General features: G+C 46.0%; 1 protein-coding gene across 1 annotated transcript in view; it reads left to right on the top strand.

Moving 5' to 3' along the window:
- The window catches only part of LOC311100931 (kinesin-like protein KIF20B), a gene marked incomplete at its 5' end in the record, with an annotated part of 31,319 nt that overhangs the window by 1,001 nt on the left and 16,067 nt on the right, over positions 1-14,251 (top strand). The window contains 21 exons of the mRNA XM_084141909.1: positions 220-358; positions 644-828; positions 943-1,021; positions 1,208-1,417; positions 1,514-1,625; positions 1,776-1,847; positions 1,957-2,103; positions 2,935-3,373; positions 4,056-4,195; positions 4,387-4,594; positions 5,215-5,416; positions 5,824-5,885; positions 6,001-6,120; positions 6,804-6,957; positions 7,601-9,116; positions 9,431-9,569; positions 11,239-11,361; positions 11,458-11,518; positions 11,659-11,784; positions 13,356-13,486; positions 13,923-14,078. Of these exons, the coding sequence (XP_083998035.1) occupies positions 220-358; positions 644-828; positions 943-1,021; positions 1,208-1,417; positions 1,514-1,625; positions 1,776-1,847; positions 1,957-2,103; positions 2,935-3,373; positions 4,056-4,195; positions 4,387-4,594; positions 5,215-5,416; positions 5,824-5,885; positions 6,001-6,120; positions 6,804-6,957; positions 7,601-9,116; positions 9,431-9,569; positions 11,239-11,361; positions 11,458-11,518; positions 11,659-11,784; positions 13,356-13,486; positions 13,923-14,078 (4,521 nt within the window). The remainder of the gene's footprint in view (positions 1-219; positions 359-643; positions 829-942; positions 1,022-1,207; positions 1,418-1,513; positions 1,626-1,775; positions 1,848-1,956; positions 2,104-2,934; positions 3,374-4,055; positions 4,196-4,386; positions 4,595-5,214; positions 5,417-5,823; positions 5,886-6,000; positions 6,121-6,803; positions 6,958-7,600; positions 9,117-9,430; positions 9,570-11,238; positions 11,362-11,457; positions 11,519-11,658; positions 11,785-13,355; positions 13,487-13,922; positions 14,079-14,251) is intronic.

The following is a 14,251-nucleotide window of genomic DNA, read 5'->3' as shown; positions in this document are numbered from 1 at the left end:
TGCCAGCCTGCTAAAACTAGCATATTTACAGTATTGCCGATTTTTTTATGTACACTGTCCCTGTAAAACTAATTTTAACATGGTAGAACAAAAACACACGAGAAAATAAATAAGAACACTAGAAAGTAAGCAGTAATATACAGAAAGTAACCACGATCTCATAAGGAACAGAAGAGAGATATTCTTCCAACCACGCTGTTATTTTCTTTTTGTCCTCAGGTCTTTGGGCCAGAAACCTCTCAGAGGGAGATGTTTGACGGCACAGTGAGAAGTCTGGTCAAGGAGGTTTTGGAAGGTGGAAATTCTCTGGTTTTCACATATGGAGTCACAAATGCGGGGAAGACGTTCACATTTCTAGGTTTGATAACTAGTTTATATTCTTACCATGTAGCGTTGGAAAGACACATACTGTTTTGTCATAACCTCCTACTTGGACACAAGGGCCGGTCTGAGTTAGCTGGTGCACAGATTCACTGTTTGAACACCACTGTGAAACTCCAGCCATTTTTAAAGTCAAATCCTATGTTGACCGTGAACACCCTCTTTCAACCCCCTGCTCGATATGGTCAACTCCCACAAACACGCACGAAGACAAAGTGATTCACACATTTTAACAGATCCTCAACACCTGTTGTTTTTTAAGGTCCAGAGGCCAACGCAGGGATCCTTCCCAGGTCTTTGAACGTCATCTTCAACAACGTCGAGGGGCGTGTCTACAACCAGATGACTATCAAGCCACAGCGATGCAGAGAGTTCACCAGGCTCACTAAAGACCAGCAGAGTCAAGAAGCCACTAGCAAGAGAAATCTCTTCAGGCTCCTCAAGGAGGTACTGGGTTGCTTCATTGACCTGATAAAAGCCGTTGCATTACTCAACAAGTTGTTCGTTTGGGTCTAATCGTTTATATATTAAAGGATGCCTCTTATTGCGCTTTCCCTATAGGGTGATAACCAGACAAGCTCCATCAGCCAGACAAGCTCCATCAGCCAGACAAGCTCCACCAGCAAGACAACCCTGGAAGGCAAGGAGATTCATCATTTTTATGTTGTCTCACGCCACCCCCATGCAAATGTCTGTTTTGCACTTATACGTGATTTGTCATGTTACTCTCTCAAGTAGTTTGGTGCGTCGTTTTTGTCATCACAGTAGACTTCTATCCGACCAGAGGTTTGTAACGGGCTAACGGCACCACTTGTTTCTCTGACAGGGTCCACACTAAGTGACGTTGAGGGGACTGTGACTGAAGACCGTTTCAGTCTGGTTGTTGACTCACACACCAAGTTCTCCGTCTGGGTGTCCTTCTGTGAAATCTACAACGAGAACATTCACGACCTGCTGGAGCCCATACCGAACGGAGCCCTGAAGAGAACCACACTGCGGCTGTCGCAGGATGTCAAAGGCAACTCTTTTGTAAAAGGTGACGGATTCATTTGAGGTGTTTGCCGTCTTAACGAAATGCACTGAGCCGCAGGGGACCAAATGTTCCTGTGTGTGATTTTTTTTCTTCTTCCAGATCTCAAGTGGGTACAAGTGAACAATGCGGAAGAGGCCTACAAGGTGATGATGCTCGGCAAGAAAAACCAGAGCTTCGCCAGCACAAAGCTCAACCTCCTCTCGAGCAGGAGGTATAATTATTAAGCGCGTCATTTCCTTTTTTGAATTATTTATTTGGCCGTTACTAATTTGCATGAGCCAAGTTCACACAGCACAGTAGATTGACCGCAGTGCTCTTATATATATATATTTATCTCTCTCTCCTCCGTTCCTATGCTCAGCCACAGCATATTTTCTGTTCGTATCCTGCGGATTGAAGATGCTAGGATTCCTCGTGTTAACTCTATCAGCGAGTAAGTGAAATGCATATTTTATTCATTTGCGCACAATAAATATATTCTATGAGACACCATGCGGTACTTGTGGGTGTCTGTAAGGAGAGCTGTTTTTCTTTCTGTTTAGGCTGACCTTGTGTGACCTGGCTGGTTCAGAGCGGTGCGCTAAAACTCAGAATAAAGGGGAGCGTTTGAAAGAGGCCGGGAACATCAACACTTCCCTGATGACGCTGGGCAAGTGCATCAACGCGTTACGGCAAAGCCAGCAATCCAAGTGAGCCTTGTCTGCTTTTTGACATATGTAATACATACATACACTGAGTGTACAAAACCATTAGGAACACCGTCCTAATATTGAATTGCACCCCCTTTTGCCCTCAGAACAGCCTCAATTCGTCGGTGCATGGACTCTGCAAGGTGTTGAAAGCGTTCCACAGGGATGCTGGCCCATGTTGACTCCAATGCTTCCCACAGTTGTCGAGTTGGCTGGATGTCCTTTGGGTGGTGGACCATTCTTGATACACACGGGAAACTGTTGAGCGTGAAAAACCCAGCAGCGTTGCAGTTCTTGACACACTCAAACCGGTGCGCCTGGCACCTATTACCATACCTCGTTCAAAGGCACTTAAATATTTTGTCTTGCCCATTCACCCTCTGAATGGCAATCCATGTTACATGAATAAGGGATCATAGCTTTCACCTGGTCCGTCTGTCATGGAAAGAGCAGGTGTTCCTAATGTTTTGGAATTATACATTTTACATTTTAGTCGTTTAGCAGACACTCTGATCCAGAGCGACTTACAGGAGCCATTAGGGTGAAGTCCCTTTGCTCAAGGGCACATGAACAGATTTTTTTTTCAACTAGTCAGCTCGGGGATTCGAACCAGCGACCTTTCGGTTACTGACCTAACGCTGTTAACCACTAGGCTACCTGCCACCATTATACTTCTACAAAATGTTTGTTGTTGTAAATTATCTTTTAGCTGAATCTGGTGCAACACATTTCTCAGTCCTCTGAGAAGTATGTTTTTGTTGTACATTGTCCCTGTCCAAATAAACGTAATAAATAAATAAAATTATGTTCTGACCTGCCCCTTGTTGCTAGGCTACCGCAGCACGTCCCGTTCAGGGAGAGCAAGCTTACCCACTACCTACAGGGCTTCTTCTGTGGGCGGGGCAAAGCCTGCATGGTAGTCAACGTCAACCAGTGTGCCTCCTTGTACGACGAGACGCTCAACGTGCTCAAGTTCTCCGCAGTGGCTCAGAAGGTGGTGGTGCTGACCACCAAGACCGTCCCCCACCTCGCCGCCAAGAGGTCGGCCCGGGAACTGTCCATGATCATCAACAACAACGCAGACGGGAAGAACCTGTTGGGTCAGCGGAGAAGGAGCTCCCTGGTTGGCTGGGAGACCAGTCTGGAGGACGTAGATGAGGATGTTGACAGGGAGGAGGAAGAGGAGAGCACGACGGAGGACAGCGTGATGGAGGAGACCATGCAGGAAGTGGAAGATGACAAGTTTCTCATCGATAAAGATGCTTATGAGGTAAGTAGAGCATGGCGCTTGTAACGCCAGGGTAGTGGGTTCGATCCCCGGGAACACCCATTCGTAAAAATGTATGCGCACATGACTGTTAGTCGCTTTGGATAAAAGCGTCTGCTAAAATGGCATATTGTAGTAGTCACCTACATTTCCAGGCCCTGATTTAGATTGTTTTGACATTTGGGGAAGATTTTAGGCCTACTAATAGTCTTGTTAAGGGACCAGAGTTTTGCCTAATCAGGTCACGTCGTCAACTCTGGTACCCTATTAATGTGAAGTTAACCCAGAACTAAAGTCTTGTCTAATTTGGTCAGATGCTCGATTTTAAGTCTGTCCACTCGAGATTAATGTGAAGTAAGTTAATATCTGTCAACCTCCCGAGTGGCGCAGTGGTCTAAGGCTCTGCATCGCAGTGCTAGCTGTGCCACTAGAGATCCTGGTTCGAATCCAGGCTCTGTCGCAGCCGGCCGCGACCAGGAAACCCATGGGGCGGGGCACAATTCGTCCAGGGTAGGGGAGGGAATGGCCGGCGGGGATGTAGCTCAGTTGGTAGGTTGTGGGTTCGATTCCCACGGGGGGGGGGGGGGCAGTATGAAAAATTACAAAAATAATGTATGCACTCACTAACTGTAAGTCGCTCTGGATAAGAGCGTCTGCTAAAATGACTAAAATGTAAACCCTTCAGAACCAGCTACTCCAGTTGAAGGCGCTCCGGGAACAGCTCCAGAAAGAGCGGTCTGAAAACCTGGCTTTGGAATCCCGGATCCGTGACGAGGTCATAAAGGAGTTTTCTGAGCTCTTCTCTGAAATGCAGACCGACTACAAGTGAGCTCTTCTGTGCCTTTTTTTGTTGTTGTTTCTTGTTGTTTGGTTGCTTTAAATAATATATCATGGATTGGGTGGTATCTAGTGCCTTTCTATCAACTGGGGTACTCAAAGCTTTCCATAGTAAAGGGGGCTTTAAAGGTGAACGTTTTTAATACGTAACACTGAACAGGCTTGTGTCTGTCTTACAGGGAACGTCTGGCCAAAGAGAAGGAGATTGTCGAGGAGAGAGCAGAGAGGCGTCTAGAGATCCTGAAGAATCTAGTGAACAAGAACACCAGTCAAGAGGAGCTGGACAGAGCAGATCGAGAGCTGGACGGAGCAGATCGAGAGCTGGACGGAGCAGATCGAGAGCTGGACGGAGCAGAGCGAGAGCTGGACGGAGCAGAGCGAGCCACAGTAATGCAGCCTTACTAGACACGTTGGCCGTCTAGCAGTGTCAACCTCCATCTCTTCCTTTACCTTGGTGTTGACCGTCTAGCAGTGTCAACCTCCATCTTCCTTTACCTTGGTGTTGGCCGTCTAGCAGTGTCAACCTCCATCTCTTCCTTTACCTTGGTGTTGACCGTCTAGCAGTGTCAACCTCCATCTCTTCCTTTACCTTGGTGTTGGCCGTCTAGCAGTGTCAACCTCCATCTTCCTTTACCTTGGTGTTGGCCGTCTAGCAGTGTCAACCTCCATCTCTTCCTTTACCTTGGTGTTGACCGTCTAGCAGTGTCAACCTCCATCTTCCTTTACCTTGGTGTTGACCGTCTAGCAGTGTCAACCTCCATCTCTTCCTTTACCTTGGTGTTAAAAAAAACAAAACGCTAACACCCTTGTCTTGTTTTCACTAACACTGTCTTGTCCTTTTTCTTACTGGCACTGACGTTGTTGATAACTACTTAACGAGGAATAATGTACTTACTGTGATATGTGGTTGTCCCACCTAGCTACCTTAAGATGAATGCACTAACTGTAAGTTGCTCTGGATAAGAGCGTCTGCTTAAATGACTAAAACGTGTCTTGTCTCGGTGTAGAAGGACAGCTCGTCGTTGGGAGGGATGTTTGACTCCATGTGCAGTGACCTGGCAGGCATAAAGAAGGCGGCTGAGGAGGCCAAGACGTGTCTGGTGGTCACCCACCCCGGTAGTGAAACCATCTCCAACCAGGAGAAGGGAGCGGCTGATCTCTCAGAGCAGCTGAGCCAAGCCAATGAGCAGCTCTCTGTCAAAACCAACGGTAACTAACTGACAACTAGTTGCCTCATTACTTTTTTTTTTTTTATACCCCAGTGTTTCTTAATGGGGTGAGTATTTTTGTTTCTAGCACTACACAATAGATTCCGCTAAGCAAAGGCTTGATGATGAGTTGATTTTGATTCGGGTGTGTAATGTTAAGGCAAAAACCAAAATGTGCACCCCTTTGGGCCCCTTTGGGTCCCCAGGACCAGGATTATGAAGCACTGGTGGAGCCCATTACCTTCACATACACCTACAGTAGAACTCCGTCAGCAATAACCTGTGAATCACCAGTTTTCACTATCCGTCAACGACTGGTCCAGACCGGTTTGCCTGATTCCAGTGGCTGTGATGGAACACACTAGGTTTCCTTCTGGTTGATTAGTCATTGTCTTCCGTTGATTTCAGAACTGGAAAATTATTGCAGACGAGCGCCGCAATCTAACGAACAGTTTGAAGAGGCAAGAAAGGTACTTTTTGGGGGGGGGGTATTTATTTTGTTTGTCTGTTCTAACAAATCTCTGGTGGACAGTTCTGTGTTAACTGAGATTAGTTGTAACAGACCTTTTCTGTTTTCTCTTGTAGACTCTCGAGTCTCAGGAGCTGAAGTTCTCCCACCTCCTCGAAATGTGTCGTGAGAAGGATGAGATTATCTCCAAGCTTCAGAACACCGTGGACCAGCAGGTCAAAGCCACTGTCAAGGATGTAATTACATTTTTAAATGCCACTTTTGATTAGACCTGACTAGCTTATGGTCATCAGCCTTCAGGGGGTACTCAAACGTTTTGGGGCTGGGGACCCCTTTTGTGATAGCAAATTCATCAGGGACCCCCTCCATAATCAGAACATAATTGCGTATGAGTTCTGCAATGACTTTGGCAGTGCATGTCTGGACCAACAAAGTCTCAGACCTTTGGAAGGAACATTTTTAAAGGCCCATCTCATGGCATTTTGAGAGAATTTTGCAATTCGACACATTTTGTCATGGGGCAGAGAGAACTTTGCTGTTTTTAAAGCATGCCAATATCCCTGTGAGCTGCCCAGGCCTGCGTTGCTCAGGGTTAAGAACATAAATGAATAATATGATATTGTATTACACCCTCTTAACTTATTCCACGGATGTGTTTAATGTGTTAGTAGTGTTCATAAACAAACGAAAAATTATATATTTTGAACTCTTGACCGTGGACGCCCTGCAGTACCTCGTCAACTCCACTTTGAGTACCCCTGTCATACTCCGTATTTGACATTACCGCTCCCATTATACGTGACTGGTGCCAATTTCCCATTAATGTCACATTATAAATGCTCCAATTATTTTTTTTAAAAATTCCAACTTGAGTAGGCCATGCTGTTTTTAACACCATTGTTGGGGTTTTCCTTGACAGAAGACCACATTCGACGGCATCAAGGATGAGATCCTGCGTCTGAAGAGCAGCTGCACTTGCTCCAGAGGGGGAGAGCCCATCTCTCGCAGAGATAGCCGCAAACGGCTGGTGGACCTCCATCAGGACCTGGAGGAACAACCCCCCAGCAAGAAAGGTACGGGGTGGGCTCCGAGCACTGCTGGGAAGCCCCTCCCACCGTTTGTAGGTGTGAGAGCAGTGGGGAGAGAGAATACTGACAAAGGTCGCAAAAACATCCGCTTAAAAAGGTCGACTGCGCTCAAGAAGTAATGCTGCCTCAGACTTGTGCACTTTTCCACATGTATAAATGTTTGTGTTCCCCATTTCTGGGTTAGTTTTTTTTAAAAAGTGGTTGTTGTATTCCATATGATTTTGAACAATAATAAAGTTGTTTTGTTGGATCGCTGTACTCTGATATTTTCCAAACATTGTACAGCTGTGGAATGATGTGAGGTGTCACTTCATTAGAGACACCACGTCATGTTCTGGGAAACTGGTCTTCACTAAACTATACTCGCTATATTCACCTGGACATGGTTATTTTTTCAATATCATTTGCTGACCTAAATTGCAATGTGTCCGGTTGTTTTTGATATTTAGCAAACCAATAGTACTAAGCCTATTCCACTGGCTAATGCTTAAGGACATAACACCAGATTCATTCAGTTACGACACTGTTAAGCGTCCAGTTGACCTAAACAAACATCCCACCATACCTCCAGAAGATTATCCTATTCTAATATACTATGACTCATCAGATGTGCTTGTCTTTGTGTTAGGATTCCTTGAGGAGTGTAGTGGAGAGGAGGAGAAAATGGACAGATTGCGCTGGGAGCTGGAGGAGAAATCCTCCGACGTGGCGGGGCTAGTAGAGACTCTGCAGCTTGACCTGGTGGCACACGGTGAGGGCGACTGGAAAGTGCAAGAGCGGCTCGGAGGGCTGGCGGATAATAGCTCCCGTATGGAGGCACGTGGCCTGGAAGCTGAGCTGGAGGGGCAGACGGGTGCCCGCGAGGAGGCCCCGTCCGTGGAGGAGGAGGTGAGGAGGGAGAATGCCAGGCTGCTCCAGGAAGACTGGCAGCGGGAGATGAGCACACTCCGAAGGGAATCCCAGGATCTAACTGGGAAGCTGCAGGCCATGGAGAGGGAGGTCAGTCTGCAGACAGCCAGAGCAGACCGACTGGCCACGCGTGACCACGAGGTCAGAGAGAAAACTGCCCTGATTGACTCCCTGACACAGGAAGTGACACGCCTAAGGCAGGAAGTGGTGGCCTCTCAGGCTGCGTCGGGAGTACAAAGGAACAGCGGGCTTCTCCGAGACAAGATGGCGGAACTGAAGAGAGAATGCTCAGAGGCCCTAGAGGAGAGGCTCCTGCTGAAAGAGAAACTGGCCCAACAGCAGATCTCAGAACAGGAGCTGAAAGAGAAACTGGCCCAACAGCAGATCTCAGAACAGGAGCTGAAAGAGAAACTGGCCCAACAGCAGATCTCAGAACAGGAGCTGAAAGAGAAACTGGCCCAACAGCAGATCTCAGAACAGGAGCTGAAGGAGAAACTGGCCCAACAGCAGATCTCAGAACAGGAGCTGAAAGAGAAACTGGCCCAACAGCAGATCTCAGAACAGGAGCTGAAGGAGAAACTGTCCCAACAGCAGATCTCAGAACAGGAGCTGAAAGAGAAACTGGCCCAACAGCAGATCTCAGAGCAGGGGTTGGGGGAGCTGAAAGAGAAACTGGCCCAACAGCAGATCTCAGAACAGGAGCTGAAGGAGAAACTGGCCCAACAGCAGATCTCAGAACAGGAGCTGAAAGAGAAACTGGCCCAACAGCAGATCTCAGAACAGGAGCTGAAAGAGAAATTGGCCCAACAGGAGCTGATGTTGGAGCAGCTCAGGGCGGAAATGGAGGAGGCTAAAGCCGAAGCCCACATCGACAGCGAGAACTCTGTAGCTGAGAGTGAGACTGCCGAGGGACTGAGGAAACTAAACTCTGATCTGGAGGCTGAGGTCACAACCTTGAAGGGAAGGATGGCCGATCTTGAAGAAAAGGAGCGCACCCGCCAAACGGAGAGGGAGGCAGAGTTGGAGAAAAAGCTGATCGAGAAGGAGGCGCAGGTGTCGGGCCTGCAGAAGAGCCTGAGGGAGGCGCAGGAGGTTCGGGAGGATGAGGAGACCGCTGCGGTGCAGGAGGCTCGTAGGAGGGAGGTGGAGAGGAGGAGGGAGCTGCTGGCCGTTGCTGAAGAGGCCATCGCTCAGAAGGACGCTGAGCTGGAGAAGAGAGCCCAGGACATCACCAGGTTAGTGGGCTGGCTTGCACCGTTTACTCTGGGCCAATCCCAAATGATCCCCTATGCACATGTGGAGATCTGAGAGGATTTGATTGGTTTAGGCAGTATGGTGACAGTTCCAGCTAGCCTATCAGAGGGCAAGGTGTAGCTATTACAAGATTGATTACACCTGTCCTCTCAGATCTCCACAAGGGCGTAGGGTTTAGGGGATAATTTGGGATTGGGCCTACATATTTCTTTATTTTCCCTGCTCCTCCTTACCGGTAAACCTCTCTCTAATTTATAGTGGTGTTTGAGTTCATCTCATGTGTTTGTGACCACAGATTGAAGGAGATGGCTAAACTTGACTCAGACAAAGTGAGGAGTTTGAGCCAGGACCTTGAGAGAAAAGGTGATGACAACTCTGATCTCAGAGAGAAGCTGGCCGACTCTAAAAAACAGATACAGCAAGTTCAAACGGAGGTAAAGGCTGATAAGATATCTTTATTCAAAAGTATGTGGACACCTGCTCGTCGAACATCTCATTCCAAAAGCATGAGCATTAATATGGAGTTGGTCCTCCTCTTTGCTGCTATAACAGCCTCCACTCTTCTGGGAAAGGCTTTCCACAAGATGTTCGAATATTGCTGCGGGGACTTGCTTCCATTCAGCCACAAGAGCATTAGTGAGGTCGGGCACTGATGTTGGACGATTAGGCCTGGCTCGCAGTCGGCGTTCCAATTCATTCCAAAGGTGTTCGATGGGGTTGAGGTCAGGGCTCTGTGCCAGTCAAGTTCTTCCACACCAATAATAATAAATGAATAAATAATATGCCATTTAGCAGACGCTTTTATCCAAAGCGACTTACAGTCATGCGTGCATACATTTTTGTGTATGGGTGGTCCCGGTGATCGAACCCACTACCTTGGCGTTACAAGCGCCGTGCTCTACCAGCTGAGCTACAGAGGACCACGACAAACCATTTCTGTATGGACCTCGCTTTGTGCACGGGGGCATTGTCATGCTGAAACAGGAAAGGACCTTCTACAAACTGTTGTCACAAAGTTGGAAGCACAGAATCGTCTAGAATGTCATTTGAAACCCCACCTCTTTAAGGAATACCTGGGATAGGATAAAGTACCCCCCCCCCCCCCCCCCCAAAAAAAAAAAAAAAAACATTGTAAAGTGGTTATCCCACTGGCTATAAGGTGAATGCACCTATTTGTAAGTCGCTCTGGATAAGAGCGTCTGCTAAATGACGTAAATGTAAATGTCATTGCATGCTGTAGCGTTTAGATTTCCCTTCACTAGAACTAAGGGGCCTAGCCCGAACCATGAAAAACAGCCGCAGACCATTATTCCTCCTCCACCAAACTTTACAGTTGGCACTATGCATTGGGGCAGGTAGAGTTCTCCTGGCATCCGCCAAACCCAGATTTGTCGGTTGGACCTCCAGATGGTGAAGCGTGATTCATCACTCCAGAGAACGCATTTCCACTGCTCCAGAGTCCAATGGCGGTGAGCTTTACACCACTCCAGCCGATCCTTGTCATTGCGCATGGTGATCTTAGGCTTGTGTGCGGCTGCTCGGCCTTGGAAACCCATTTCATGAAGCTCCCGACGAACAGTTCTTGTGCTGACGTTGCTTCCAAAGGCAATTTGGAACTCCGTAGTGAGTGTTGCAACCGAGGATAAACCATTTTTACGCACTGCGAGCTTCAACATTCGGCGGTCCCGTTCTGTGAGCGGGTCTGGCCTACCACTTCGCGGCTGAGCTGTTGTTGCTCCTAGACGTTTCCACTTCACAATAACAGCACTTACAGTTGACCGGGGCAGCTCTAGCAGGGCAGAAATTTGACAAAACTGACTTGTTGGAAAGGTGGCATCCCTATGACGGTGCCACATTGAAAGTCACTGAGCTCTTCAGTAAGGCCATTCTACTGCCAATGTTTGTCTATGGAGATTGCATGGCGGTGTGCTCGATTTTATACATCTGTCAGCAACGGGTGTGGCTGAAATAGCCGAATCAACTAATTTGAAGGGGTGTCCACATACTTTTGGCAATATTTTTTTGTGTAGTTGGTGAATACTGCCACACACAATCACTATTAATAACATATTAATAACAACCTTTTTGTTTCCCCTACCCAAGATCATCTCCAAGCGAGAAGAGGAGAAATCTCTCAAACTAAAACTGCAGGACTTGGAGAAAGTGAAGAAACAGCAGCAGGCTGACTTGGCTAATAAAGACCGGACCATAAACCAACTGAAAACTGTGTGTTTTTACTCTCTGGGGTTATTTTCACTCTAACAAAGAGAAACATGCCCTTGTTGTTGACCGGAGCTTGATCCACCTCCTTTCTCTATACAGGAACAGTCCGCTGACTCGAAGGCTGACGAGAACCTACAGCTCTATCAGAACGCCTGCAAAGGTACCTAGCCCTGTTGCTCCATACTGTTCTACTCTGTATGTCTGTCTTTCATACGTAGGCTGTGTTTGAAATCGGGTATTGGGACACGGGCATAGTGTGTGTCTGTCCTGTATTCATGGGGGTTCATTGTGCTTCCCCAGACCTTCAGGCTAAGGAGCGTTTGATTGAGGACATGCGTCTGGCTCTGACGGAGCAGGAGGATACCCAGACCCAACAGGAGCAGGTGCTGGAGGCTAAACTGGAAGAGATTGACGCCCTCGTAGAAGGTGGGATTATCAAATCACAATTTATTTAAAGTGCTATTAAACACGTGGCAATACACGTAACAAAAAAATATATATATATTAAAAATGAATAATAACAAAATATTTTAAAATGTAGCTGTGAACACAAGCAGCAATGAACGGGGTTCACAGGATGACTGAAAGAACACAAGATCAGGTGGATAACAAAGCAAGCGCTCTATCATGTAGGAATTATCTTCCTTTATGTGCATTCAGTGAAATTATTACCATATTAAAAACTAATGTAATGAGTGTAAATACAAAATCTGGGTTGAATCGGAAGTATTGTTCATGAGGAGAAGATGATTGTAGATGACTTTGAGAACTAGCAATACATATGCAAAGAATGAGTTGTTAATAGTTTCCTTGTTTTTTTTTTAGATCAATACCAAATTCAGTGTAGTTCATTTTAGCGACGTTTGTGATAGCGATGGCACGTTTCAAATTGATAGGCCACTCTGGAGTGGATTTAGTGCTTTTAAATGGACACACAATCTTTTTTTTATTCGTCAATAACTCCGCCATCTTTTGACCAATCCCTTTGCATTTCTGTGTACCATGGGCCTACATTCCAAATTTGGAGTGAAGATTTAAAGTATTTTTAGTATATTTTAGCATATTAGCTAATATTCATCTACTTGTAAAGTGTGGCAGTCTTTGAATGCATCAACGTTATTCTTTCAAACTCTTTAGGGAGTATTATTAGGATTGAATTTAACTTTTAGTCCATGAGAATATTTTTTTATGATTTATTTTTACCGTTAGCGTTACATAGTCAAATAAGTGAATTGTTAAGATTTTCCTTATTTAAAGATATCAATGGCAACCTTAACATGGTTCATAGTGTTAATGTATTTGATGACCCTAAAGATTCATAGGCCATTGTGGAGTGGTACAAAGTATTTAAATGGACGCGTAAAATCAGATTTCCTGATTTATCAATAACTCAGCCATCTCTTATCCTGATTTATCAATAACAGCCATCTCTTAACCAATCCCTTGGTGTTATTTGGAAGGTTTTCCAAAATGTCCAAGATTGAGGAAAATCTATCCTGATGCGTCCTGGGGGCCAACGCCAACAAACACAATTTCAAGTCTCTAGGTCAAACGGGGCGGCGGATATTAGGGTTTTAAGTTAGACTGCTTATAACAGCACCACCTATAGGCCAAAAGGTGCCATTATTTTTGACCAGGTTACTCATGGCCTCTAGTTTATTTGTGCCAAATTAGGAAGAAAACAAATCTAAGAATAATGACTGGCTGTGAACCCCTAAAAATGACTGGGAAGATGTAGTTTTCCATTCAGATTACATTTACATTTTAGTCATTTAGCAGACGCTCTTATCCAGAGCGACTTACAGGAGCAATTAGGGTTAAGTACCTTGCTCAAGGGCACATCAACAGATTTTTCACCTAGTCGGCTCGGGGATTAGAACCAGCGACCTTTCGGTTACTGGCACAACGCTCTTAACCACTAAGCTACCTGCCGCCCCGATTACAACTCTTTATTTGGTGACAGTACTCAAGTGTTTTGTTGTTTTTTGCCATTTCAGAGGTGGAGAAAGTGAAAGGACTGTTGCGCTACCAGGACAGTAGAAAAGACACTGCAGCCCTGGAAGACGGCCAATTGGACGAAGCCAAATTAGCCAAACAGGAAGCAGTTCAGGCTCAAGTGACCTTGAAGGTGGATGTCTAAAATATCTAGTTGATAATGCATATTTTCTCCTCTTCTTTTTACATTGGATTAATCCCTGTTTTGTAACTGCTTTTACCGAAGTAACGATAAACCAAAAATGATCATGACGACTGAACAGACCACTTATCGAGGACATTTTACCGATATCGATAATTACGATAGTCTATCGCCTACAGAAATGTGACGTTTGACATGAAATAAGTCTACTAATATGGGTGGTTGCTAACGGGACAGTTGCTAAGCTACAACATTCAAATTAGAAGTAGGAGTTTTAAAGGGTCATATTAAAAAGTAATTGAGCGACACGTTAATGTTATAAACCTATCATTCTATTCATCATTGTGATAATGTCACTTTATTGTGGTATGGACCCAGCTCTAATGTGTGTGTGTGTGTGTGTGTGTGTGTGTGTGTGTGTTTCTAGCTGTGTACTGAGAAGCACCAGGATGACAGGAGGAAGTGGCTTGAAGAGAAGATGGTTCTGATCCGCCTGGCCAAGGAGGCCGAGGACAAGAGGAACCAGGAGATGAGGAAGTTCGCAGACGGCCGTGAGCGACACGCCAAACAGCAAACCCAAGTGGTAATAGAACTTCCTGTAGAAATGACCCCTAGAACAAGGGGTATTCATACCTCTCCTCTGGGACCCCCAGCCGTTCCATGTATTTGAACCTTTCTACAGCTATCACATTCGCACCTGATTCAACTTGTCAACTAATCATCATGCTCTTAAATGGGTGAATCAAGTGGGCTACA

The sequence above is a fragment of the Coregonus lavaretus genome, assembly GCF_964263955.1.
Source record: "Coregonus lavaretus genome assembly, chromosome: 25".
Lineage (NCBI taxonomy): Eukaryota > Metazoa > Chordata > Actinopteri > Salmoniformes > Salmonidae > Coregonus > Coregonus lavaretus.
The sequence above is the reverse complement of the archived record's forward strand: the minus strand, read 5'-3'. Positions and strand labels throughout refer to the sequence as shown.